Source organism: Poecilia mexicana, unplaced genomic scaffold (genome assembly GCF_051168715.1).
Source record: "Poecilia mexicana isolate PSO_F unplaced genomic scaffold, ASM5116871v1 scaffold_12, whole genome shotgun sequence".
NCBI classification, from domain to species: Eukaryota; Metazoa; Chordata; class Actinopteri; order Cyprinodontiformes; family Poeciliidae; genus Poecilia; species Poecilia mexicana.
The window spans coordinates 21559145-21585268 of record NW_028263381.1 but is presented as its reverse complement, the minus strand read 5'-3'; the positions used below and the strand labels follow the sequence as shown (position 1 = coordinate 21585268).

The 26124-nt window shown below is 37.5% G+C and overlaps 1 protein-coding gene across 2 annotated transcripts in view; it reads left to right on the top strand.

The window, feature by feature from the left end:
* The window catches only part of whrna (whirlin a), a 126852-nt gene that overhangs the window by 44405 nt on the left and 56323 nt on the right, over positions 1-26124 (top strand). For both annotated transcript variants that reach the window (XM_088011104.1, XM_088011103.1), the window contains exons 2-3: positions 12725-12943; positions 18575-18700. In XM_088011104.1, coding sequence (XP_087867230.1) covers positions 12725-12943; positions 18575-18700 — 345 coding nt within the window. The remainder of the gene's footprint in view (positions 1-12724; positions 12944-18574; positions 18701-26124) is intronic.

Sequence of the window (26124 nt, the reverse complement as noted above, 5' to 3'; positions counted from 1 at the left end):
TGGGACGTCAGTCCTTTAATCCTGGAAATGTCCTTCAGGTGACAGAAGACTGACTTTGTAACCATCTTTATGTGTCTCTGAAGGTTCAGGTCCATCACCACACCCAGATTTTGTCTGGGTGTGGTTGCTGGTTTTTAGCTGTAATAACTCCCACTATCATTCACTTGCTTTGTAAAGATTGTGTGTTGCTTTTTGATGTCAATGCACTTTTAATTTAAACTTTTTATTAAAAGTGTAGTATTTACCAAATAATGCAAAGCTGACACTTTACAGCAACTTTTAATGCAACTTTTATTGTAACTTTTTATTAAAAGTGTCATTATTTACTGAATAATGCAAAGTCGACACTTTTAATGGACCTTTAATACAATTTTGCCTTAAAAATGTAATTATTTACAGAACAATGCAGAGTTGCCACTTTTTAAAAAGCAACTTTTAGTGTAACTTTTCACTGTAGTTGCTTGGACATAAACTGTATCCATCCTCCACCTGGTCTGGTGGTAGAATCACTTGTGCAGCAGTTCAGTTTCTCCTTTTGGACTCAGAACCACCTTGGATAAATTTCTCCTTGAAATCTGCTGCAGTCAAACCTCCACTGAGTTTTTCTCTGCTGATTACGGATCAGCGTAACCTTTCCTGTCTGCAGAGGCAATAATGGAAAGATAAATAGTGCTAATTTGCGATGATATGAAATGTGTTTTCAGATCAGGTGTGTTACGGAGTTACATGTGGTCTGATGTCGCCATTAACTTTGCTTGATTCCCCTTTTCATTCCACTTTAAAAACCCTCCAAGCTATAAATTTACTTTTATAATCATTAAACTGAATTTATTTCAGTCTCCTCACCGATGGTTTGAGCCATAACTCTCGTCTACAAGTGGAGCTACATCAGTGCACCTGAGAGAGCTTTAATTGATTGTGGGAGAGCAGCAGAGGCAGAAACGCCTGGACTTACCTGCACAACAGGGAATCGTGTAAAAATCCAAGTCTGGAAATGCTACTCAAAGTTTAGTGCCAATTAATTCTTCAAAGCCTTCCAGCTAGAGCTGACCGTATGCCCAGTTCAGGTGGTGGAGGCTCAGTGGAGCTACGGAGTTTTGTTTTAGTCACAGAACACGATTCTGCACCATTTTCTGGTGAAATGGAAGCAAACTGAAACCAGGCCGGAAACGATTAATCGTATAAATCATGATTAATCAATAATTAATCGGGCTAATATGTTTATTAAACATAAAGGCAACAATTAATACAATTAACCTTGTGTAAGAGGTCTGATTAATCGTGACTTGTATGTAAAAGACATGATTAATCGTGATTAATCAGCTATTTGAAATCAGTCAAATAATGTAGTAATCGATTAACCAATAACTGGACTATACAGACTATAAAAAACATATTCAGAGCAGTAAATAATCCAAAATTTTACAAAAAATATATACATTTCACATTTAAAATAAAATAATTAAAGAAAAAACTCTGACAATGATTAATTAATAACTCATGTAATCGTTAGTTGTAGCCCTAAATAAAATAAAATTATGACAATGTCATTGTTTTTTTTTAAACACTAAAATAACAAAAAAAAAAGGATATTAATAGGTTTGTCACGATAAGAAATGTTGCTGGGCAATAGAAGTTAAAAACGATAATATTGATATTTTAAGACCATTTCAAGTGACATAATGTGAGAACATAATCTTAACGATAAATAAACTTTAAATTCTAATAAACCTTTAACCCTGGATCTGGAAGACGTTTTAAATATTCAAAATTAATAAAGGAAACAACAAATACAATTAATTGTAAAGTGTCTGTAAACAAAATTATCCTTCACAAACGGAGCTGGTTGAAACCAAAACACCAGACTGAAGACTTTATCGTCCAGTTTTCGGTTGACAGAGAAAAAGAAAAACAATAAATCATTCAGATGGAAATGATTGAATTTGTTTTAATTTATCATGCGAGTAATTGATTTATTGCTTATTGGGACTGAAGTAAACACTTGAAAAAGGCCATTTGCTGACAAAACAACACATTCAAAGCAATAATTAAGCCAAGTATCTCTGCATTTTGAATTTAAGAGAGAAAAAACTTCTGTCTGTAAAAATGTTTTACCCAGAACTGCTGAAGTGAGTTTTAACTTCACCTGGTTGAATTTCTGTAAATAAAATCTCCTACTCAGCACATTTTGCCATCCAGTTTTAATCTGTTAATCCAGTAATTAATCACCAGATTAGCTCTACACTGTACTGATGTTCGGTCCAGCAGAAAGCGCTCAGCTTTTGTTGATTATCAAATTGAGTCAATTTGACTGTCAGGTGTTAAGAGTTTTGGTTTTCATCCTGTCCTCTCCTGACCTCTTTAGTTTAAGGAAATATCGGTGAGAGATGCTGGGCAGGATGCGTCGTAACTAACGGCTGCTGAGAGATTTAGCGTCAGTTCAGCAGACAGGGGCTCGTTGATTCATGAGGTGCAGCAAAGACTCAAGCAGAGAGTAGTTTGATCCAGTGATGGACTCCTTATTTTTCTTTTTTAGCACTTTCAACCTCTTTAGATGTTAAAGGGGAACCATTATTCAAAATTCACATTTTGCATGATTTTATTCTTCCATTTGAGTCTCAACTGTTTCTAAAAACAAACCAAGCTATTAAAAAAAAAAACACACCCCACCTGTTTTTTGGCAATAATTTAAAGTTATTTTGGTGTCTGGAAAACAAGCCATTTCAAAAACCTTCAGATTATTATTGAGTCACACTTCCCCGTCACCTAGCAACCTCAAACCCAGCCTGTCCCCTAGCAACCTCAAACCCAGCCCGTCACCTAGCAACCTCAAACCCAGCCCGTCACCTAGCAACCTCAAACCCAGCCTGTCACCTAGTCACCCAAGCTAGGAGCTGGATTTATAACAGAATTAAACTGAGAAACCTTTAGAATGTCAAGTCGCCAATCAGCAGGCACAGCCCGTTACTTAGCAACCCCAGCAGAGTTCTGCCCGTTACCTAGCAACCCCAGCAGAGTTCTGCTCGTTACCTTGCAACCAGCTGACCAGCACGTTTGGTCAGCTGGTTTTATTGCTGTATGTGCTGTACAATGGCTGCTGGTAAAGACAAGTGTTTTGTTGTTGGCTTTCCATCCAGAAACCACTTGCTGCATTCTTGTTGGTTGTGCAGAAGGCTCCACTTCTGCTTTTCAAAGATGTACAGATGTATAATTGTCTGTTTCCAACTATTTTCATCTGTGAGCGGAAACATTGCGCTGGGGCAGCAGCAGATTATTTGGATTTAAAGTGACAGACCCTAAAACAGCTAAAATCTCATTATGTAAGATTGGTTTTGTTCAGAAAATGTGGTGAAAATGTTTTCCTGACCTGTTCATGGCAGCATAACGGCTCACCTTTAATAAATAGCAAATTTGCAGCCTGAAAATCATCAAATCCTGATGTTCAAAACAAAGAGTCTCAACGCTGAAGGAAATTGTGCAGCGGGTGTTTAGATTTGAGGTTTCTCCTGCGGTGGGACTCCCAGGGTGGGAATACTTTCAGACGATAAAATCTCTAAAATCTCTGCCTCCATTCTGGCACATCGCTCCTAATCCCGCCTGTCACTCCTATGAAGCAACATTAATCTTTTCTGTTTTATCTGTAAAATTAATGTTTTTTTCCTGCTCATTTTCCCTTAAACTTGTCTGTAATTTGCATGTCCAGAGATGATTTCTGCTGCAGGTAATCCCTGGTTTTCTTTAGACTTGGGGGAGCGACTGTACAAACGAGGTGGATTGGGAAATGTGCGGATTAGCGAAGATGGCTTGGGCGAATCTTTGCGGATGTTTTTGCTCCGGTTAATCTCTGTGATTGATGACTCGGCTCCATTAACTCTCCTTGTTTGCCGTCTTGTCGATTACTCATTAATCCTCCCGAGTGTTTACCGCTTTTCTGTGTCAAACTGTTCACATGTGGCAAAGCTGTACATTCAGAGATGGAGGAGTCTCCAAGAAGACTGAAAGGCATGAAATTATTCCTTTAATATGAAATTAAGGAATTTAAGGGAGGATTTTAGCATCTGTTGTAATAATGGGTGAGCTTCTGTATCTGGATAATCGGATGTTTACATGTTTCTGGTTCTGATTTCATGTAGATTATCTGCAGTTTTTCATGATTTTCTCTCTGATCTGCCTCTGCTGGCTGCTGTCATCTGGTCGTCTGCCTATATTAAATCGATACTAGAAAAATTATTTAAAATACTAATTTTGGTCAAAATTGATATAAACTAAATAGGTCAAATTTGTTGCACTTATTTTGGGAAAAACAAAGACAAACCTCCTGGATTACATAAGCTAATGCTACCTTATGAATATTAGCTTCAAGGACGATTAATCAGATTAATCATGATTAATCTGATTAATCATGATTAATGATTAATCATTAATTAATGATTAAAAAACAATCTACAGTTTGTTTTTCAATCAGATTAATCAGATTAATCAGATTAATCATGATTAATCATGATTAATCAAATTAATCGTGTTAACTGGAGTATACAGTGTTTAAAAAAGTAACTTTGCTGCTCAGTTATGCTAGCTTGACTATGATAATCTTAGCATGTAGATGTGCTGTGGAATTCTGTTTTCAATTAAATTAATAAAAAACTCTGACAGATCACCAGTGGAGCAGCTGTTTAAATTAGCTAATCAGCCACTGCTGTGTTAGCTCAGCTTCTAGCACTGGTAGCTAATCCACTGCAGTGATCACTAATTAATAATCACAAATTAAACATCAAGCCTGAAAGCTAAAACTGTACCAGACTGAATGTTCTGTTCTCTGTGTGGGGAAATATTTGAGTGTTGTTTTTTTTGTGTTGAATCCTCAAACATGAAGTGGCGTTGTTGTCGGTTGCTATGGCAACGGGTCTAAATAATCATCAAAAATCTTGTCCCTTCAAAAAAAAAAAAACCAACACCTTGCCGAGGTATCAAAAATTGGTATTTTAGTTTTGTTGAGATGGAAACTTTGTCACTACAGTTTGTTTTTCAGTTGGAATCTCCTCTTTTTATGGCCTCCAGCCACTGAATCACTCACAAACAAACTCCTCCCGTCGTAGTTCCTGTTGACATCATGGCAGACTGTGAGGCTGGTTTATTTACGCCGGTCTTCCTGCCACACCGTCGTGTGTGGCTCCAGTGTTCGGACCCGGTTTGCGTCGGAACAACCACCAGGAGGGACGGACTGGACTCTGAACGTTGCTGAAAAGCTGCGGAGTGTTAATGGCTTCCTGATCCTCTCAAAGCGCTGACAGATCCTCTTTTTCTCTCCCCTTCGCTCCAAAACGCCATCAGAGGAAACAAACACGTTCCAGTTTGGTTCCGGCTCAGTTGTTCCCGGCCCAACGCTTCACTCGGCTGCAGAAACTGAACTAATGCAACATGAACTCATGATGCAGAAGCTGGTGCAGTGAACTCACCTTCACCTTTACACCATCATGTTGGTTGGTCTGGTTTTTATCATTTCAGACGATGTTACAGTCAGAGCCGAGCAGTAACTACATTTACTTTAATAAGCTTTTTGAAAAAGTTACTTTTAGGAGTATTTTTACAACACTGTTCTTTTAGTAATTTTATTATAATGTATTTCTTCTCCTACTGGAGTAAAACTTCTGGATTTTCTACCCACTGAATGAAAAATAAACATGTTTTAACCAAAAATCCACCAGACACAGACTCACTCACACCTGCAGGTTTTATTAAAGTTTTATGGAAAGAAACTGATTTGGAAACATTTTATTTTGCCTGATTTTGTTATTTTTTGCTACTTTTGTGAATTATTGTCATTTTGGTTCTTAAAATACCAAAACTTCCACTTAACTTTACATTTTACATTTGATATAATATCAAGGTGAACAAACTTGGTTCACTCTTTGACAAGAAACCAGTAGATTCTCCCTCATCCTTAATTAATGCATAATAAACAGGTATTAATGATTAATAAAGTGTTTAGATGTGAATTAATAACATTTATGTAAACTATTTATTAGTCATGTATTATTGTAAAGTGCTACTTTAACGTGTTTTGATCTAATTTAGAATTAAAAGTTGTAGCGTTTTCATTCTTCTGTCGAGTTTAATCCCAGCCTTTGGGCTCGTTTTTTAAGTTTTTGTATAATTACACATCGGTGTGGTGAAAAGTGGATTTTTCTTCACTTCTTTATTTCTTTTTCAGGTCTAATTTCTGACCATAATCGCTGTGAATCGTCTGTTTCTGTTGGTTCATATCAGTTGTGCTTTGTGTGGGACGTTTTTCCTGCTGCGCTGCAGAAAAAGCCTTTCAGGTTGTGATTATTGAGAGTTTCCTTCCAGCGTATCTTCCAGGTAGGACTTGCAGCGAATCGCCCCCCTGTTGCATCTCGACTGCCTGAATCGATGAGAGCCAGAAAGGAGCGAGACAACACGCATTGTGCACAGTGACAGCTGCTGCGCCACTGAAAGGTGTTTTTATATGCAAATTAAAGAAAATATCTGAGGAACATGCTGTGAATTAGACCCTATCACACATCCTGTCCCTTGTTATATTAAAATCATTTTTAGACATCTGGAAGTGAAAATTAGGGGTATTTCTCATGAAGAACGCCCCTAAAATGATCACGAAGCCCCTCAGGGCTGCAGTGCGTTTTTAAAAAGGCTCAGTGGGGATTCGGCGCCGCTGCAGAGGAGCTGCGTGGATCTGAGCGTGAAATCAGAGAGGAAGTGGGTTTACATCCAACGCAGAGATGCAGAAGTTAGACACGCCATTCTGCTCCTTCAGAGTTTATCTGGGCTCTGCAACATTCACAGAAAAACTTAGAACCAGAACATCGGCTCATTGTGTTCTGCAGGCACTTAAATAAAGCTTTCTTTTATGGTCAAATTAAAAACCAGCGTTTTTTTTTTTCATTTTACTTTCATTTTAATTGGTTTTTTAATCATCTGTACTGCACAAAAAAGTAAGTTTAAAGCACTTGGCATATAAATGTTTAGTATAAATTGATCAACTTTAGAGCAGCGGTGTCAAACTCGTTTTTATTTTGGCCCATATTAAAAATCTGAATGTTCTTAAAGGGTCGGTTGAGCCAGAATGTATTAAAACACATTAAACTGTAAAAAATATAAAAAGTAGCTGTTTGTGCATTCAGTAAGTGTTTCTTAAAATTAGCTAAGCTAACATAGCAGCGTGAAAATATTAAACATCTTTTCACGTTGATCAGTCCATCCAGGATTTTATTATTGTTAATTAAACCTAATGTTTTTGACCAATTTTAAGGAAAAATTGCAGTAAAATCAGAAAAATGATCTGTTGATTTTGTGTGAATTTGGGGAATTTGTGAAAAACCGGAGAGACATATTGATGTAGTTTGGAGAATAGTGTCATGAATTGTAGAGGTGTGGTGAGAAGGAGATGAATGTAAGGATTTAATAATGATAAGCTACTTCAAAACAGTCCCAGCAGCAGGCGAACAGGAAAGCTAATGCTAATGCTGGTAGCAGCTGATCTGAAGACGGCAGGGCGGTTCGACTGTGACGACTTAGCGATAATATTGATAATCAAAAAATAAACATCAAGCCTGAAGACATAAAACTGTCCCGGACTGAATGCTCTGTTCTCTGTGTGGGAAATGTTTGAGTGTTTTTTCTTTAGAGTTGAATACTGTTGTTGCCAGTTGCTATGGCAACGAGCCTGCGTAGCGTAAAGCCGACACGGAGAGCGAAAAATGAAAAAGCCGTTTCAAGTTGTTCTTTAACTGTTTTTCTGCGTTATTTTTTCACTTTGTTGTGACGCAGTAAACTGAATGAATAATTCCTTCATCTCCAGGTTTGATTTAGTTAACTGAGTTGTAGCAGCAGCGCGGCTACAGATAGCGGGCAAAACAGCCGTTTTTTGTCCTCCAGCGTTGTGCGCATGCGCGATATTTCACATTTGGACCCATAGGAAACTCGCTCCACGTTGGATCACGTGAAGAGCCGCAGGTCGCGCACCAAACCACTGATTCCCACTGAAACACAATAAAACCTCATAAAGAATAGATTCAACACTAACAGCTAAACCATCAGCTTCTATAAACAACATGGCGCCAGCAGCCGTGTCAAGCCTTTCTGTTGTTTTTCTGTATATTTATCATTTTTGGACACGCTGCCCCTCCATTGTGCCGGTGTGAAGGCGATCAGCTGCGGCTGACAGATCTCCTCTGACAGCAGTAAATAACCAGGGTGAAAGGCAATTTACCCGTCTGCTGCTTTGCTGCTTGTACCGGTACCGTCTGCAGGTATCCGTCAGACAGACGCAGCTCTTTTCTCGGCTTTGTGTGACAGACTGGCTGCTTTGCGCGCCTCAGTGAATCTGCGTGTTTTTCTCTGTGTGTAATTAGCATGAACAAGAATTGGAGAGCTTTCAAATCAGCGCTGCTGGCAGGAGGAGAAATGCTTTTAACAGAGGAGTGGGAAAGTGTTTTTCTTTCTGCCTCATAACTCCATCTGTCCAAACGGAAACCTCATCCGGTCCCTGATGAGAGCGGGACGGCGGTTTAATTCCATCCGGGGCTAAAAGTGGGATTGAAATTAATCCCGGAATGGATTTCCTGACATTTTATGAGGCCGGTTTGTGTTTTCTGAGGCCGTTTCACCTGTTGACGCTGTTTCCCATTTTGCTCCGTAATGTATTCCATTATTTTTAGCTCGCCGTCTGTTTTTGGTGCTGCTCTCAGGAGCAGCGCAGCTTCATCAGCCCTGGGTCACAATCAGCACTTCTGCTCCTGCAGGAGTGAAGCATTAGAGGCACCACGGCCTGATTACAGCTCTGTCTTATTTACGGGTCGAGGAGCCTTCCTTCCTCTGCTGCAGCTGCAGCTCTGCAGGTTACAGAAACACATTCAAGGTTCTCACACTGAAATGGTTCAGATCGTCAAACTAATTTAATTATCAGTCAAACACAAAATCTTACCAAGTATTTCTGGTCTGGATTTAAATGCAAATATCTTAGTACACTTGAAATAAGACACAACTAACTTACAGGTAACGTTTCAGCAAGATATTAGAGATTAATTTAAGTCAATAATTCCTTAATATTGATGAAAAAGTTCTAGTTTCACCGGCAGATTATTTAATTTATAACATGTTATAAGTGAAATATTCTGCCATTGGAACTTGTTCTTTTTCATCAATATTAAGGAATTATTGTTTTAAAACAAGTTCCTGTGTCCTAAAGAAACCATCCATTTTTAGCAAAAAGAAAAAAATGTATTTTAGCAAAAACATATTTGCAAAAAAAGAAAATTTTAGCAAAAACATCTGATTTTAACAAAAAAATCAAATTTTATTAAAACAAATCTGATATTTTAACAAAAACAATTCAGATTTTTTTTAAAAACATAAAATTTTAGAAAAAAAAAGAAATTTTTGCAAAAAAATCCTGATATTTAAAAAAAATCGTATTTTAGCCAAAAAAGAAGATATTTTAGCAAAATTAAATCAGATTTTAGCAAAAAGAAAAAAATAAATTGTGATTTGCGTAAATCCAGACAGAGCAGAAGGTTTTCATGCCTCAACATCTCCATCTAGTTTAACTCCAGACTTTCACTCCAAAGGGAGAAATTAAATGTGAACAACTTTAAAGTGTTTTTATTTTAGTGAACAATTGACTAATGTTGAGACTTTAAGTTCTTCTTCACCAGAGTCTGTAGTGTTTTGTTGCCGTTGTTCAGCAGCCTAATGAAGCGATTTCTGTCTGATTGTCCTCCATTCGGCCGAAGCTTCCCACCCGTTTCTCTCCCCTCGGCTGTAAACGCCTGTGTCCTGTTCTTGCATCACTGCAGCCGTCAATGCAAATAAATCTCAGAATCTGGAGATTCCAGCTCCTGCCTGCGTTCTTCTGCCCTCCTGTTGATTTATTTCAAAGCTTCCTCTGCTGAGATGTTGCAGTTTTACCTTGAAAATGCGCAGCAGCCTCTCCAAACCCCAACATGCCCCAGTTCCACTGCAACACGCCGAATGTCCCACTTACTGCACAGGAAACGGCTTCTTCACAACTTTTATTTCTCCTACCAAAGGTATTTTCTTCCTCTCTGTTATCCCAGTTATGCAAAGTGTGCAGCGCTGCATAAACAACCTGCTAGCTGTGTCGTCCTGGTTTCAACTCCAGCAAACTGCTAATGAGCTCAGAGCGACGCCACAGCGTTCAGCTGCAAGACGCTTCGCCTCGGAAAAGGTTTCTAATGCAACAATCGCAAACCTGAATGTGTTTTATCTGGAAATGACACGCTGCTGGACTCAACCCAACACTGAAAGCATCTTTCTTTGCATTTATTAAGTGCTAGAACCAGCCAGAGGTAGGCAGAGTACGCAAACCCAGTTACTGTAGTACTACTTCATCTTTTTACTCAAGTAAAATTAAAAACGAGTCATTCAAGACATTACTAAAGTAAGAGTAAAAAAGTATTTGGTAAAAACTGATCAAATTATCAATCATTTTAATATTTAAAAACCTGGACCAAAATAAAAAGTTAAGTGGAAATTTTGGTATTTGACAACAATCTATACAAGTAAAAACAAACATCAAAATCAGGCAAAATAAAACGTTTCCAAATCCGTTTCTTGCAATAAAAGATTCATGAAACTTTAACAAAACCTGCAGATCTGTGTCTGTGTCTGGTGGAGTTTTGGTTGAAACATGTTTGTTTTTCATTCAGTGGGTAGAAACTCCAGAAATTTTACTCAAGATTAGAAATACTTCATAATAAAAGTAAATGTAACTTTTACTACCCATCTCTGCCACCAGCTCAGCACATTTGGCTGTTTGCTGATTTTTTAGTTTGAACACATGTTCAGCCATGAAAACACATTTTGCCTAATTAGCCTGATTAATACTTTTATATGTATTTACCACATAAAGTTTCTCACGTTTTATCTGCGGTTTGGCATCGACCTTTCCCAGGAGCAGAGGAGGCAGATGAGGAGTTGAGAATCTGGGCTTTTTTTCTGGTTATTTTTTTATTTTTGAGCTGACCGGTTTTGTTGCCTCTGAAGTGGAGTTATTATCTCCCAAACACAAACCCAGATTGTGAAATTGATCCATCTGGGTGGAGAGATTGACCCTCTCTGCTCTCATTCACTGACGGGGAATAATTCGACTTGTTCCACCGGAGAAACGCCGATAAAGATTTCAGCTGAAGCTTCTTCTTAGCAAGAACTGATGGAAGATGGATAAACAGGATTAATGCTCTGCGATCAGGAAGAGAATCTGGATGCCTCCAGATTAAGGATTTTTTTTTTCACTAAATTACGTTTAAAAAAGATGAAATAGGAGTTGAATACATCAGCTGCTTCTGCTAACAAATAATTAGCTTTTTGTTCATATTAGACTTAAAGAAATGCAGCAGTAACTCTAATGCTTTGGTTTGAAATTTTTCATCTTTTTTATTTTTTATTTAAATTCTGAGAAAAAAACAAAAAAAAATTGAGTGAAAAGTCAGACCTCTGAGAAATTTAGAATTCTGAGGAAAAAGTCTAAATTGGAAATTAAAATTGAAATGTTTAGAAAAAAATCTGATTTCTGAGAAGATTTGACTTTTTCTCTAAAAAGATTTTTTAGGGAAAATAAATCTCAAAATTTCAAAAATTGTTAGAAAGTAAAGTTTACTTTCTAAAGAAGTGACATTTTTACTGTTAGAAAGTAAAAATTTCTAAAAGTATTTTTACTTTGCTAAAAAAAATTTAGCTAAAAAAACAAATTTGGTAAAAACATTTTTTTACAAAAAGTGACGTTTTCCTAAGGTTTACATTTTCAAAAGTAAAAGTTTAGAAATTTTACTTTCTAAAATTTCTTAGAAAATAACATCTCTAGAAAATCTTACCTTCTTAGAAAAATAAAATTTCAAAAGGAAAAAAAGTCAGAATTCTGAGATTAAATTCAGTGGTCGTTATCCTCTTCCATAGAAAACAACTCTGTAGAAGCTGATTTTTAACACTATTTGCTTTCCGTACCATCGACCTTGGGATTCTTTAACCTTCTCCAGTTTAAGCTTAAATCAATCTACCAAATGTAAACAAATACCTCTGTGGATATGTTTAAAGCATCGGTTCGGATGAAATGTTTGCAATTTCTCTGTATTTTTATATAATGTGAAACTAATTGAGGACGATATCAGCCTCATATAAATGATTTTTGTCGACTTTTATCTACTTTTAGTTTTCTTTAAACAGTCGGATCCTGAAGAAGTGAAGAGGGAATAATTTTGAAAGAAAAGTGTAAACGAATAAGGGATGATTTAATCTGTACCACCAACAAACATTCAGGGCCTTTTTCCGGTCCTGTTGCTCAGTAGAAACTCGTGTTTGTTTTACTTGGATCTTCAGCTCCGTTCTCTTTGAGTTGTCTAAACTTCTAACAGGAAGTCGCTGATCTGCTGCAGGTCTGCATGTAGAAAAGATATCAGAGAGAAACTGAGAGCAATCTGTTGTTTCTGCCTGTAATCTCACATTTTCTCCTTCCGCCTCTCTTCAGTGTTTTACCTCCAGCTGTTTGAATGTATTAAAGGAGACCTGCCATGCAAAATTCACATCTTGTTTTTCTACTTCTATTTGAGTTTCTACTGCTTCTAAAAAAAAACAGAGTCGTTTCCTGCCAATAAATTCATGTTTTGATGGATTCATCCTCCTCTTTCTGCTTGTAAAACGTCTGTTTGCTTTCTTCTTGTCGCCTCATCAGGTGCTGAAGGGCAGCAAGAAGCTGAACCTGTCGGTGCGCTCAGTCGGGCGGATCCCAGGCGGCTACGTCACCAACCACGTCTACACCTGGGTGGATCCTCAGGGCCGCAGCGTGTCCCCTCCTCCGGATCTACCGGAGCATCGGAGCGCCACGCTGCGGCGAACCGACAGCCAGCGGCGCAGCAACATGCAGCTGCTTCAGGAGGGAGACGAGAAGAAGGTAGAGACATTCAGAACCAGACGCAGAGCCAAACCGTCCCTCACCTGGTAGAGCTGGAGTTCAGACGTCAAGGAAAACAAACAACCTGAAAACGGCTAACAAAAAGCTGTCATTGTGTCGTAACAGTTTGGAAAGAGACAGATAATCTGTGAAAATCAAGCTCCAAATTCACCAAAAACAACCAATCAGGGTCAGGGGGCGGAGCTTAGTGCTGTCATTCACCTTTCTGTGTGCTCTCTGCTACACTGCAGCTAGCATAGCACGTCATGAATGCTAACGCTAATTAGCCTAGCCACCGATGACGATAGATAAACATTTTTCCTGTAAGTTGTTTCTGCACATTTAGCAGAGAGTACATGAGATTGATTTACAGCACTAAGCCCCGCCTTGGTTTCAGTCTCTTCATCAACAGTTTTGTTAAATAATGTTATTTTTATAATATGCTTAGGGAAGATAAAGTTGGTGTAAACGAGAAGGACGAATAGTTGCCCCAAGAATCCCAGAAAGAAAAAACCCGCACCTTGTCATTACCTTGTGACCTACAGGGAAGAAGCTGTCAGTGTTTTAAAAGATTTATTACTCTGGTGTTTCAATTTTTCATCAGTTGAGAGCTGCTCATTAATCTTGACGGCTCAGAGTCTTTGAATATTGACTGTAGTTATTACTATACAGATTACACTGAAAGGCCAGGGTAATAGTTAAGGTGTCCGTTTTACATTCTTCTGATTTTCACGGTTCAGAGATAAAACGCAGTTTCTCCTTGAAGGATTCAGATTGTCCTATCGACTATCTACTCATATTCATGGTTAAATGTGACAAGAAAATAAGCCAACAGTTATTGTGACAAAAGTTACAGAGTCTCATAACATCTCCGGCTTTCAACTAGAAACGAACACTAAGATCTACATTTACACTGGATTTATATTCCTCTCTGGGGCTAAGTGCTGAAATCTTTAAATGTTTGATTCCCGTTCTAAAAATGCTTATAAGTGTCGATTTTTAAAGTCCAAACACCAAATATACCTTAATATGCATTACAGTGGAAATGGTGTTAGCATAACCGCAGAAGCTAACACAGCCTTACTTATTTCAGCTCTGGCTGCTCAGCCAATCAGTGACAAGGAAAATGAAAGGTGCTCCTGGATTAGCTAATAGTATGTTACCTGTCATTACTGCATTTTATTTAGAAAATCTTAGACATGTGAACTCTGAAATTGCAAATGTTGAACCGCAAACTGGGGCGTCCACTGTACTTGGTTTTATTATACAACCGTATGTCTTTGAAAAGCATCAGTGGAGCCTGCTGCACGACCACAAGGATGCAGCAAGTGGTTTCTGGGTGGTAAGCCAACAACAAAACATTTGTCTAAATGTAGCTTACTAAAGTAAGAGTAAAAAAGTATTTGGTAAAAAGTTACTCTCAAGTCCTGAGTAACTAATCAAATCATTAATAATTTAATATTTAAAAATTACATCATCACATGGACCAAAATATAAAGTTATGTGGAAATTTTGGTATTTGAAGAACCAAAATAACTATAATTTGTTTAATTAACAAAAATAACAAAATCAGGGAAAAGAAAATTTTCCAAATCAGTTTCTTTCAATAAAAACCTTCAGAAACTTTAACTGCAGGTGTTTTTGGTTAAAACATGTTTGTTTTTCATTCAGCGAGTAGAAAATCCAGAACTTTTACTCAAGTAAGAGATACTTCATAATAAATTACTCAAAGAACAGTGTTGTAAAAATACTCCTAAAAGTACATTATTTAAAAAAAGTTACTACAGTAAATGTAGTTGAGTAAATATAACTAGTTGCTACCCAACTCTGATGGTCAGTCACATTAAATCCCAGCAAATATATTGAAAGTTGTAGTTGCAGCATAAAAACCATTTTAAAAAGTTCCAGTGGTTCCGTCACTTTTATCCAAAATGCTCTGCAGGCCTCAGAAGCAGCAGACCAATCAGTGGCTCTGCAGGAAAGCAGAGGGAGCAGTTAATTGATTTAGTGGCAGCAGTCGATGCAGGGGGAGCCAGTAAAAGATGGCTCTGGTGATTAAAACTTCTCTCATCGTCCTGCAGAAATGTCACAGAACCTGAACGCTATAATTCTCCCCGAGGTGATCCGAGGTGCCGTCCCTGCCTCCAGCCCCCAGACACTTGTTATTAAAACAAGAGGAGCTGCTCGCTGGTGTGCCAGATGCCGGTTGTGCGCCTGCGGGTCCAGAACTGACATGATTTAATTGAGGTATTTGCATACAGGCCGTCCTGCAGCCACCCGGGTCCAACTGATTCCACTTTTCGATCTTGGCGAGCGTGAGCGGCATGGCGGACCGGGTAATGAAAGACCTCATTGTGATGGAGAAAATAGATAACATTTCAAGTTTGGCACAGTTACACCACTCTCGCTGCAGACTGTAAAATTAAAAAAGGCAGCCTTTGGTCTCTGGATGGAGCTACGAAAAAATGCTGACTTATTGTTCTCCAAGAAGTTTGTTCGATTTTTTATCCCAACAAAACTTATTTTTATATCCTAAATCTGAAAAGTGTGAATTCATAAACCACATGCCTATTGTTTTATACAGAAAACCATGACATTAGATGATTTTCCCATTAAGTCAAAAGGACGCTTAAGGGAGAAAACAAATAGCTGTAGATAAAGTCATAAGGATATGAGAAGACCTGAAGGCAGTAAACAAAGACTTTCAGTGGGTTAGAATACATTGGCTTTATTATTATTATTATATAAAGTCTTCATTAGCTCTCTAGTCTGGTGCTCTCTGTAGAAACAGATTCTCTTAAAGTAAATCAAATGTGAAACAGCAGCAGGTTGTTCAAAATCTGTGGCAAGAGTTTAAAAACTTTTATTAAACTGAAACAAAAGTTACATCCAAGGTCATGCAGTTAAATGGGTTAATTTATAGTTATTTATTGATTAATATACTATTGTTATTTATTTGTTATATCTAGTCATTTTGAATTTATCACTCCTAGGTATGTATATATTTTACAAACTTTGTATTTGTTACCTGAGATGTTGAAATTGCTTTCAACAAATAAGCAATTTACCCTTGGAGATTAATAAAGTCTATTCTATTCTATGTGGTCAATATCACGATGAACAAAAATTGAGCCGTTTAAATTCTTTAAAGACTAAAAATTGTTTTTTTTTCTCATCTCTTGTCTTCCAAATGTAGATTTTTGAAGCAGTTCGAAGAAGATTTCACAAAGTTCTTTGCAAATATTTCTAAAGTAGCAATATAAAATCAATAAATTTGACTGCAAGGATGAAAAAATAAATAGTAAACACTGTTAATTTGATGCTAACTTGTGATTTTATATACATATTCCTGGTTTTACATTTGACCAGTCAAAGAAGCAGCTAAACTCTTCGGTCAATGAGAATCTCTAATGCAAATCTTCATTTTGTACAACCTCTTCAGGAGGCACTGAGCTGTTTCTTTTGCTTTCCTTCCAACATGGCCGCTCTAGAAGCTGCTTTTGTTTTGTTTTTTTTTCTTTTGCGACGGTTGAAAATGAAACGATGTGCTGCAGTTTCAGGGCAGCGTGGCGTGGAGGACTGGCAAGCGGCCAACCACACAGAATTAGAGAAACAGCTGTTTCTACATGTGCTGTTTGCCTCTGTGTGTTTTTCTCATTAGAGCGGTTAAAGTGGTTGTTTTTCAGTCAGAAGATTGTTGCTCCGACGTTCAGTTTACCCAAAGAGCATATTAAAGCGTCCTCTGCTTGTGTAACTTTTCTAACCAGCTTTAACTGTTGACTCACTTCCAAATCTTTTGTTCTTCTGTCTTGTTGGACGTCTGAGATTGAAAAGTGATTGGCAGCGAGAAGATTTAGGCGTCCAAGAGGATGCCTGAGGTGTTTTGTGCATTCCAAGTCGTTTCCTGATTAGCATGTCATGTACTATTTCAGTTCCTTATTAAGGATGTTGGTGAGATCTGTCAGATCAACGGTGCCTCCGAGATGCATCATAATATCCCTCCATTTATGCATAAAGATGTATATTGAAGTAGACATAGTCATTAATCCATGAGAGGCTCTTTTATCCTCCATCCATTTATCTAACTGATGGATAATCAGCAGTGGTTTTTCCTCATCAGGGACTTTTGGAAGTCGTCTCGATGTGTCAGATGCAGTGAAAACTGTCTCCTCCAATTTTCTGCCCCCTTTCTATTAAGGTTGTTAAAATAATTGATTTTCAATATAATCGATACTAGAACATTATCCTGGCAGCCTCAGCTGACCAAAACAATGAGCATGGTGAATACATCCAGAAAAAAACTTATGTGACCTTCGTTAGCTAACAACACAAGAGCACTGTTTGGTAGCAGACAAGAATTTACGGAAAGCCTTAAGGATTCCACGTGCTAGCTGTGCTAATGCTACAAGCTAACACTAAAATCTAACGCTATGATGTTTGAGAGCAACTTAAAAAAATCAGTAAAACTCCTCAGTGAAGTAGTAAACCTCCAAGGCGACATGAGCTAACACTGCCCGTTTAAATATTAGCTTCCTGGACACCAACAGCCAAATTACTTTCCTCTGTCGGGTCCGGTGGCCTGTTTTCCATTACAGCTGAGTATCATATAAACACAACGGAGCAGTGAGCGCCGTCCAGTAGGAACCTCTACAATAAGGAAGACAGACAGGAAATTACACAAATCCTGAAGAATGCCACCTGCTAGCTTAGCTAATGCTACAAGCTAATGCTATGAGTCAACACTGATGATTAAGAGCAACTTAAAGAAATCACTAATCCTCCAAGACAACTTAAAATTATTACAGGAAATTATGTAAATCCTTAATGATGACACATGCTACGCTAATGCTACGAGCTAACACTACAAAACTGATGATTGAGAACAGCTTAAAACTTTTAATTTCCAATAATTACATAGGTAAAAGTAGAAAAATGTCTATTAGTGGTGAATTGATTAATCGTGATTAATCAATTATTGAGATAATTGTCAACTGATTTAGTAATCGATTAACTGGACTAACAGACTCAAAAAAGAATAACTGTTGAAAGAACAAGATATTTAGAGGAGCAATTAAGCCAAAGCTCTACAAAAATATAAACATTTTGCATTTAAGATGGAAAAGTTAGTAGATATATATTCTTTTAAATTCCAATATGGCCGTATCTCAGTGGTGCCTTTACAGTCCAACATAATGACGTGTTAAAGGTAATGAATGGACGTCCAGTTTGTGGTGATGGCTCTCAGGTAACTCCACTTTTATCTGAATTCATGCCGCTGAATCCTGACAAGATGATCAATAAACGGTGTTACATTTTTTATGTAATTTTCCACACATAACTTGCTTTTGGATCTATGAGTTTCTTCTGTTTCTTGTATTTATGACCCTTTGGGGAATCTAATGATCCTCTGTCTCATTTTTAAACATCTAATGTGGATTTATTGCTGCAGGTTTAACAATGAGCAGAATTTAAGTTTTGTTCCTTGACGGCGTTTCATTAATCGGACGTGTTATCTGTCTCCTGTCTTATTAAGAGCCCGACTCCACAGCCACAGTCATCAATCTGAGTCCTGTAAAGCGCTGATGTTTATGGAGCGCCTGTTTTATCTGCTGTTCTGCCCGTCGCAAACAGGTGAACCTGGTTCTGGATGACGGACGGTCTCTGGGCCTGATGATCCGAGGAGGAGCTGAATACGCGCTGGGAATCTACATCACCGGAGTGGACAAGGGATCGGCAGCGGACTGCGGAGGACTCAAGGTATTGCTGTCTCTTCTTTGTCTCATTTATCTAAATAACGGAATGAAAAGGCGACATTTTTAAAGAAATGTCACAGAAATCACAAGGACTTGTTAAAAACACAAGGGTAAGACACCGATGTTTACATCATGTCAGTGTGGATATCAGTTGAATGGTGTAATGGTGCAGTTTGGTGAGTAAAAAACGACTTAAATCATTTTTGTCTGATATTCTGACAGTGCAGTAACTCTGGACAATAAATAAATATAAATATAAATATAAATATATAACGCATTAGACACATGATCAGGCAGAAGAAAACCCTTTAGCAGCTCAGGCTCTCTTTAGTTGGTGGAATCAGCTAACTCTCTCCTGCTTTGGTTACCTAGCAACTCATTCATTCTGTGGTTACCTAGCAACTCATTCATTCTTTGGTTACCTAGCAACGGCCTGCTGAGTAACTGGCACAGCAGCAGTCTCAAGTTTCACCACCGTGCCTCATAACCGCTTAAAAATAAATCATAACTGTGTGGAGTAAAAACTGTATAAAGCAGGAAATGTCACATCAATATTTCAGATATTATTGGTCAATAATTATTGATATTATTGACTGATATGAAGCGATAATATCGTGATATGTTTTTCAGCACTTGAACGCACCATGATAGTGTAACTGTTGGTAAAATCAGGACCAGTTTGTTGTTGCCTCTCATTCAGTGAATTGAACTTTTTCATATTTCGCCACATAACAACGTAAATATGTTTCACTGGACTTTAATGTGAAAGACATAAAGCAGGAAGTGGGATGCAGCTGTGAAGCAGAAAGAAAATTGTACATGATTCAAAGCATTTTTTACAAATAAAAACACTAAAAACACAGAGTGTAAAAGTATTCAGCCCCCCTGAGTGGAACCACCTCAGAGGGGCAGTAAAACAGCTGGTAGTGTTTTATAGGTTGTTTCTACCAGCTCAGCACATTTTTTTGTCGGTTCTTCATTGTAAAACAGCTGAAGTTCAGTCTGACTGGATGGGGATCGTTTGTGAACAGCCGTTTTCAGATCTGGCCACTGGGTTTATGTCTGGACTTTGACTGGGCCATTCTAATACATGAATACGTTGGTAAACATTTCTTCTCTACGCCAGAAAAAATGAATTTCACACAGTAGTCTGATCCAGACTAAATGGTTTTTTAGTCTTATTTGACTTCAATCTACTCAAATATTTGAGGTTTTCTTAAATGTGAACTTTTATGAAGTTAGTTTGTCCATTTGTTTCTTACGCTTGGTATTCTGAGCTGCTCTGTAAAGCGATCAGAGCGACGCAGAGCAGCTCAGATGTTGAAACTGTCACGGATGTAATAAGTTGAAGATCCTGCTGAGAAGTTTAGGAATAAATAAAAAGGAGATAAATCGTTGCTTTGCTTCCACGCTGTCAGCGCTGACAGCATGACGGAGACAGACGGCAGCCATGAAGGCGACAGGGAATCCTCCAAAGACCGCAACGCCGCGGCTGATGACAGCTCTCATTTAACCTGCTTTTATTTTATTTTATTTTATTTAGTTTATTTTAGTCAAACTTTGCACAAAATGAATGTTCTGATTCATTTTGTTTGCTTGTTGTTTGATTTGATTTTAAAACTACTGCACAGTCTGGCCCCAAGCAAGTATTTAAACTTACTATAAACTTACTACTGACATTTTTAAATTATTTTATTCTAAACGGTGTTAGATTTTACAGGTTTATTCTTCATAGCAGTACCCTAATTAATATTTTTTTAAAAAGTCAGATTTATTTTGTTTTGCTTTTTTATATTTGCATGAATTATTTTTAAAATATATTTCAAATTATACATATTTATGACTTTTTATATACATTATTGTTATCTGTCTTTTACTACTAAGTCACTTATTGACTTAAGTCAGTATATGTATTTTATTTTTATTCATACATCTATTTATTATAACTTTTTTGCATTTTATTAATCTTTCTCTCTTGATACGTCTGTGGCAACATGCATATCTTTTAAATTTATTTTCGATAATTATATTTTGTTTATTTATAAATCTTTTATTTCTTAAAAAATGCATTTCACTTTACTTTATTTTCTGTAAAATAGTCAGTTTTGAAATTATTTTATGCTATTTATTTGCACATTTTTTAATTTAATTTTTGTATTCTGGTTTTCAGATTTTTTGTAGAAGTATGCAGCAAACTTTATCCTATTTTGCTGTGTTATTAAAATCTCTATATCTTGTCATTTTAAATAACTAATGTGTTCTACCTGACAATATTCATCTTTTATGAAATAGTTTTAGAGTCAATGCCTAGAAGATATGAATGATTTGTGAAGCAGAGATATTGAGAGTTGCTGTAAACATCCTGCGGCTGCAGACCCCAACACTCTGCGGATGTGTGTGACGGCCGGTGCTCAGCAGGAGGAGGCTTCCTCATACCTGTCCGCTGCTGCTGCTGCTGCAGCTGCTGCTGCTGCAGCTGCTGCTGCTTAGTAAAAGTTAAATATTACAACCCTCTCAGACCAAAAAGCAAACACCCATATTCACCTAACACAACTCGCAACTGGATGAAATGGTTTGTTTCTGTTTTATTAGTGAAACGTCATAATAAAATTACTAACGTTAAAGTGAAAAACTACAGCTCAGTCAAAACAGTAAGAGAAAGGTACATTTTTCCCCAAAAGGTTACTCAGTTAAATGTAACTAAGTAAATGTAACTAGTTACTAGTTGCTACCCAACTCTGAAGTTTGTGATCCAGGTATTAAATTTCATTCATAGTGTTTTAAAAAGTCTTAAATCTGAGTTAAACCAGCAAAAACTCTTCCTGTATGGACTGGTCCACCACCATGTCCCCGTCTCGTCCTCCAGGCGTCAGAGACGTTGGTCCACAGGTGTAAATGTTACCGTGGCGACCGGCTCTTGTTGCAGGTGTTTGTCTTTTGTTTTTGAAAGTTTTCCTTGCCACTGAGCAGGTTGGGGAAGGAAAGGTCAACCTGTTCTCGTTGGCCTTTTGTTGACATCTGCCTGGTTGGCTTTAATCTGATCAGAGACCCGGGGAAAGGTTACGTCTGCTGCAACGTACGGCGCTGCCTCTGTGTCCTGGACAGATTGTTGGGACTTGGATGTCATTTGCATTAAAAATAAAGAGGAATTTGGGCATCAGAGATATTTCCTGGATCACTGATTTGAGATGTTTCCAGATGTGGAGGCCTTTGAATCTGCAGAGCCGGGACGTTCAGGTTACATGTTGGTTTCACGCTGTGGAGCTCCAGTTTCCCATCCTTCACCAGGACATGAAGGCATCTCGTTAGGAGCTGGGACGAACGGACGCTTCCATAAAATCACAGATTGGTTAAATATTACATTTATTATGTTATTGCACATTGTTGCAGAAACTCCGTTTATAGATTATAGATTGACTCAGTTATTCAGATCACAAATTAACCAGTTCACCTGGTTTCCACCCATCTGTCCATCCATCTGTCCATCTTGAATGTTTCTTGTTCAGTTTTTCCCTCCTTATCTTTCCGTCTCTTTATCTCCTGACAGATGAAACTTTTACTCTTTGCTACAAAAACTCTGAGTTTTGCCTCTGAACTCAGATATTGTAGATAGAGGTTGATAAATCCTGACCAGCCTTTTTGTTGAAGCGACTTTTCTCCGGTTTAAATCAACACCGGCGGTCCGTTAAGTCCCTGTAAGGTGAACAGAACCTGAGCTTGATGCTTGTTCAGCCCGGCTCACAGACAAAGGCTGCTTAATGTTCGCCGCACCGGTGACTCCACTGTAACAGCTTCGATCTCCACACCAATCTATTTTGTTGCTTTGTTACATTTCCTATTGTCCAGTTTTTATTTTTTCTTCTCTTGCTCTCTGTGTAGTTTAATAAATCTGAAATGTCATGTTGAAAAGAGCATCCAGCTGTAGGAGTGGTTTAAACTGTCGGGGATCAGACCCTGATCTACAGGAAGAGGAGATTTAGGCTTAAAATTAAACCAAATAAAATCACATAAAAAAACAACAAATTTTAAACAATTATCTACTTTATTTTAAGGAATTAGCATTAAACTCTAAGCTAAGTGTTAGCTAAATAATAGCTTAAAGCTAAATATTCATCTAATATACAAATTCCCTTGGCGTTAACTTTAAGTGGACTATCAAAATAAAAGCTGGGTTTTGCTTACCGCTATATAAACTCCTGCTGCTGAGAAAATATTGCTAATTACTTGGATCCAAATTAAATATTTAGTTTTTAAGCTAAATTTTTAGCTTGCTGACAAAGTATTTAGTATTCAGCCAGATATTTAGTTGGCAAACAAAATATTTATCTCCAGACTAAATATTTAAATAAAAATCTAAATATTTTACTTAAAATTAGATATTAAGCTACCATGCTAAATACTTAGCTTATATGCAAATTCACTTGCTTATAGCCGTTAGTAGACTATCAGAATAAAAGCTGAGTCTTTCTATAAACTCCTGCTGTTAGCTTGGCAGCTAAATATTTAGTTAAAAACTTCTAAATGAAAGTATGACTTTTAAAAATGGCTAAACACAAATTACTTCATCTTCATCTTTGCTTGTCGGCACATTGCCGCCACCTTGTGGTAGTGATGATGTATTGCCGCCACCTTGTGGTAGTGATGCTGTATTGCCGCCACCTTGTGGTAGTGATCATGTATTGCCGCCACCTTGTGGTAGTGATGATGTATTGCCGCCACCTTGTGGTAGTGATGATGTATTGCCGCCACCTTGTGGTAGTGATGCTGTATTGCCGCCACCTTGTGGTAGTGATGATGTATTGCCGCCACCTTGTGGTAGTGATCATGTATTGCCGCCACCTTGTGGTAGTGATCATGTATTGCAGGCAGTTGTTTCATATACACATTAAACTGTATATTTTTTCCACCTCTTTAAAGGTGCATTGGAAATTTTTATCATGCAGCAGCGCCGTTATCAATAAATCCACATTTCCCTCTTGGTGTTGTGCAGCAGCAGGAGCGTTTAATCTCTCCTCCAGTGAAACAAATCAACAGTTTGGATGTTACATCAGCATCACAAGCGGAAACTCAAACCACTTGGTATTTATTAGGTAATAATTATTACATTCCAAACTGTTTTTTGCAATGTTAATATACCAAACGCTGATCTGGAGATGGCGATCCCTGATGAATATTTACTTGTTAGTCTAAGTGAGTGAAAATGTGGCAATCAACATTTCTGCCTGGATGATCCTGTTTGTAAATGCTAAACAGCGAACGACTATTTATGTTTGAAAGGGAAATTAGTGTCTTGATTGAAATATTACGTTGCACCAGATTGCAGTCAGGAAATATTATGTGCATAAACAGTTTATTTTCTCTCCGATCAAAAAGTGGCACCAGGTTCTGTTCTGCTGCATGCAGAGGAGAGAAATAAAACGCAGCGTTTGTCCATTTTTTATTTCCCAGGCATGCTGAGAGTTTCTGCTGCTGGACGATAACCTACAGGTAGCAGAGGGAGAGAAAATCTGCAGCTTAATATCTTATTTTACATTAAACACCCATATGAGTCAATAAAAAGAAAAGTAAATACAAACCAGAATAAATGCATCCATAAGTCAGTGCCTGCGTTTTGAGTCATCCATCCAGGTGTGGCTGCTGAGAAATAAGATGAGCTGCAGCCATCAAATATTCACAATATCGCCCATAAAGGCGACGTTTGAGGTTTTCAGAGTTTGAATACAGCTGAGAAAAGGGTTGTTGAACTGCAGCAGGATGATAACAAAGACACAAATCTCTCTCCAAGCTGAACTGGAAGCAGCTCCAGTGATTACATGGCCTTTTAGACGGAGAGATGGCCCCGTGCTTTATTGATCCCAGAGGAGGCTCCATGCATCCAGTCAAAGCTGCACTCAGTAAATTTACTGGGAAAAAACAGAGAAAGAGAAAAGAAAATCAACATGAAGGTTTGAATATTGACTCTGAGGAATGAAGCGCAACTACATAAACTACAGATGGCATTACAGTAAAACAGGAGAGTGAATAGAAATGAATCTTCTGATTGAAAATGAGTAAATTAAAGAGTTTCAGTTCTCACTACAGAAAACATGTCTGAGAACCTTTTCTCCTCTAATGCTGTGTAATAAACGTCGCCATGGTTGCATCCACACTCTGCGTCTGTCAGGATATTGCTCGGCTCTACCCGTCTTGTTCTTCTTGAACCTTTTTCCGCTCATGTTTACAGACCTTCAATGATTTACCTCAGAAATAAGGAGATCCAACTTTCTGATGCTTTTTCTTTGGATTTGGGTTGGGCTGGAGCGATTAATCGTGATTAATTGATCATTCAAATCATCAACTAATTTAGTAAACTATTAATTGTTAACTGGAAAAGACTCAAAAAGGCCATTTGCTGAAAAAAACCTACTCAGAGCAGTAATTAGACCAAAATTGTACAAAAATATTTACATTTGCATTTAAAATAAAACACCTTTGTTCTTACGTTTTAGCTAAAACTACTCAAGATGGAATAGCTTAGCTTTAGATTTACTAAAGGAAAGTTACAGCAGTGTATTTTATACAATAAAATGTTTATTTTTGTAATTAAACAAGGAATTTAAACTTTTTTGTTTTGCAATTTTAAATGTATTTCTGTAAATGTATAACAATCTTAAGTGATTCAATGAAAAATCTGTAGAATGTGCCAATATTTGTTTTGTATACAATTAATCGATTAATCGTCAGAATAATTGATCAATTCAGTAATTGTTAGTTGCATCCCTCGACTTGGTTTTCCACACATATTAAATCTTTCAGTCCCTCTGATCTGGTTCTGGGTGAGATGGTTGGAAAATGGTGCCTGGTGTCGCATATAAATATCTGAAAAGTGTGTCATGCATTTATATTCAGCCTTCATGAGTTATTACTTCATGGAGCTACATGTTTGGACTTTTCTCAACCAGTTTAGAAAATATTTGCCCCATTATTTTATGTGAGCATCAGTTTTAAACAGATTCTCCGTTGGATTAAGATCTGGACTTTGACTGGACCTTTGTAACTAATGAAAATGTTGTGGTTTAAAGTTTTACCTCTGGCTGTTAGGTTTTCGTAATGAATTTTAGTCTCTAAAAACACTTAAAACACTGAATGTAACTGAACGTGCATTAATATGTAGCGCTACCACAGAAGCTAACGTTGTTCCTTATTTTCCTCTCTGGGGTTTCAGCCAATCAGCAGTCAGGAGAAATGGTGGCGCTCCTGGATTTACAAACGCCAGCCAGTATTTCATCTTCCCAAGCTGCATTTTGTTTCAAATATTTTGGAAAATAAATCTGTAAATAAGATAATTTTTGCGTAAAGTTTGAACTTATGGAGTTATAATTTATGTTTCCCACCAAAGACAAAAGAGAAATCTTACAGTCGCTAAAATCTGACGCTACTCCATTTTAG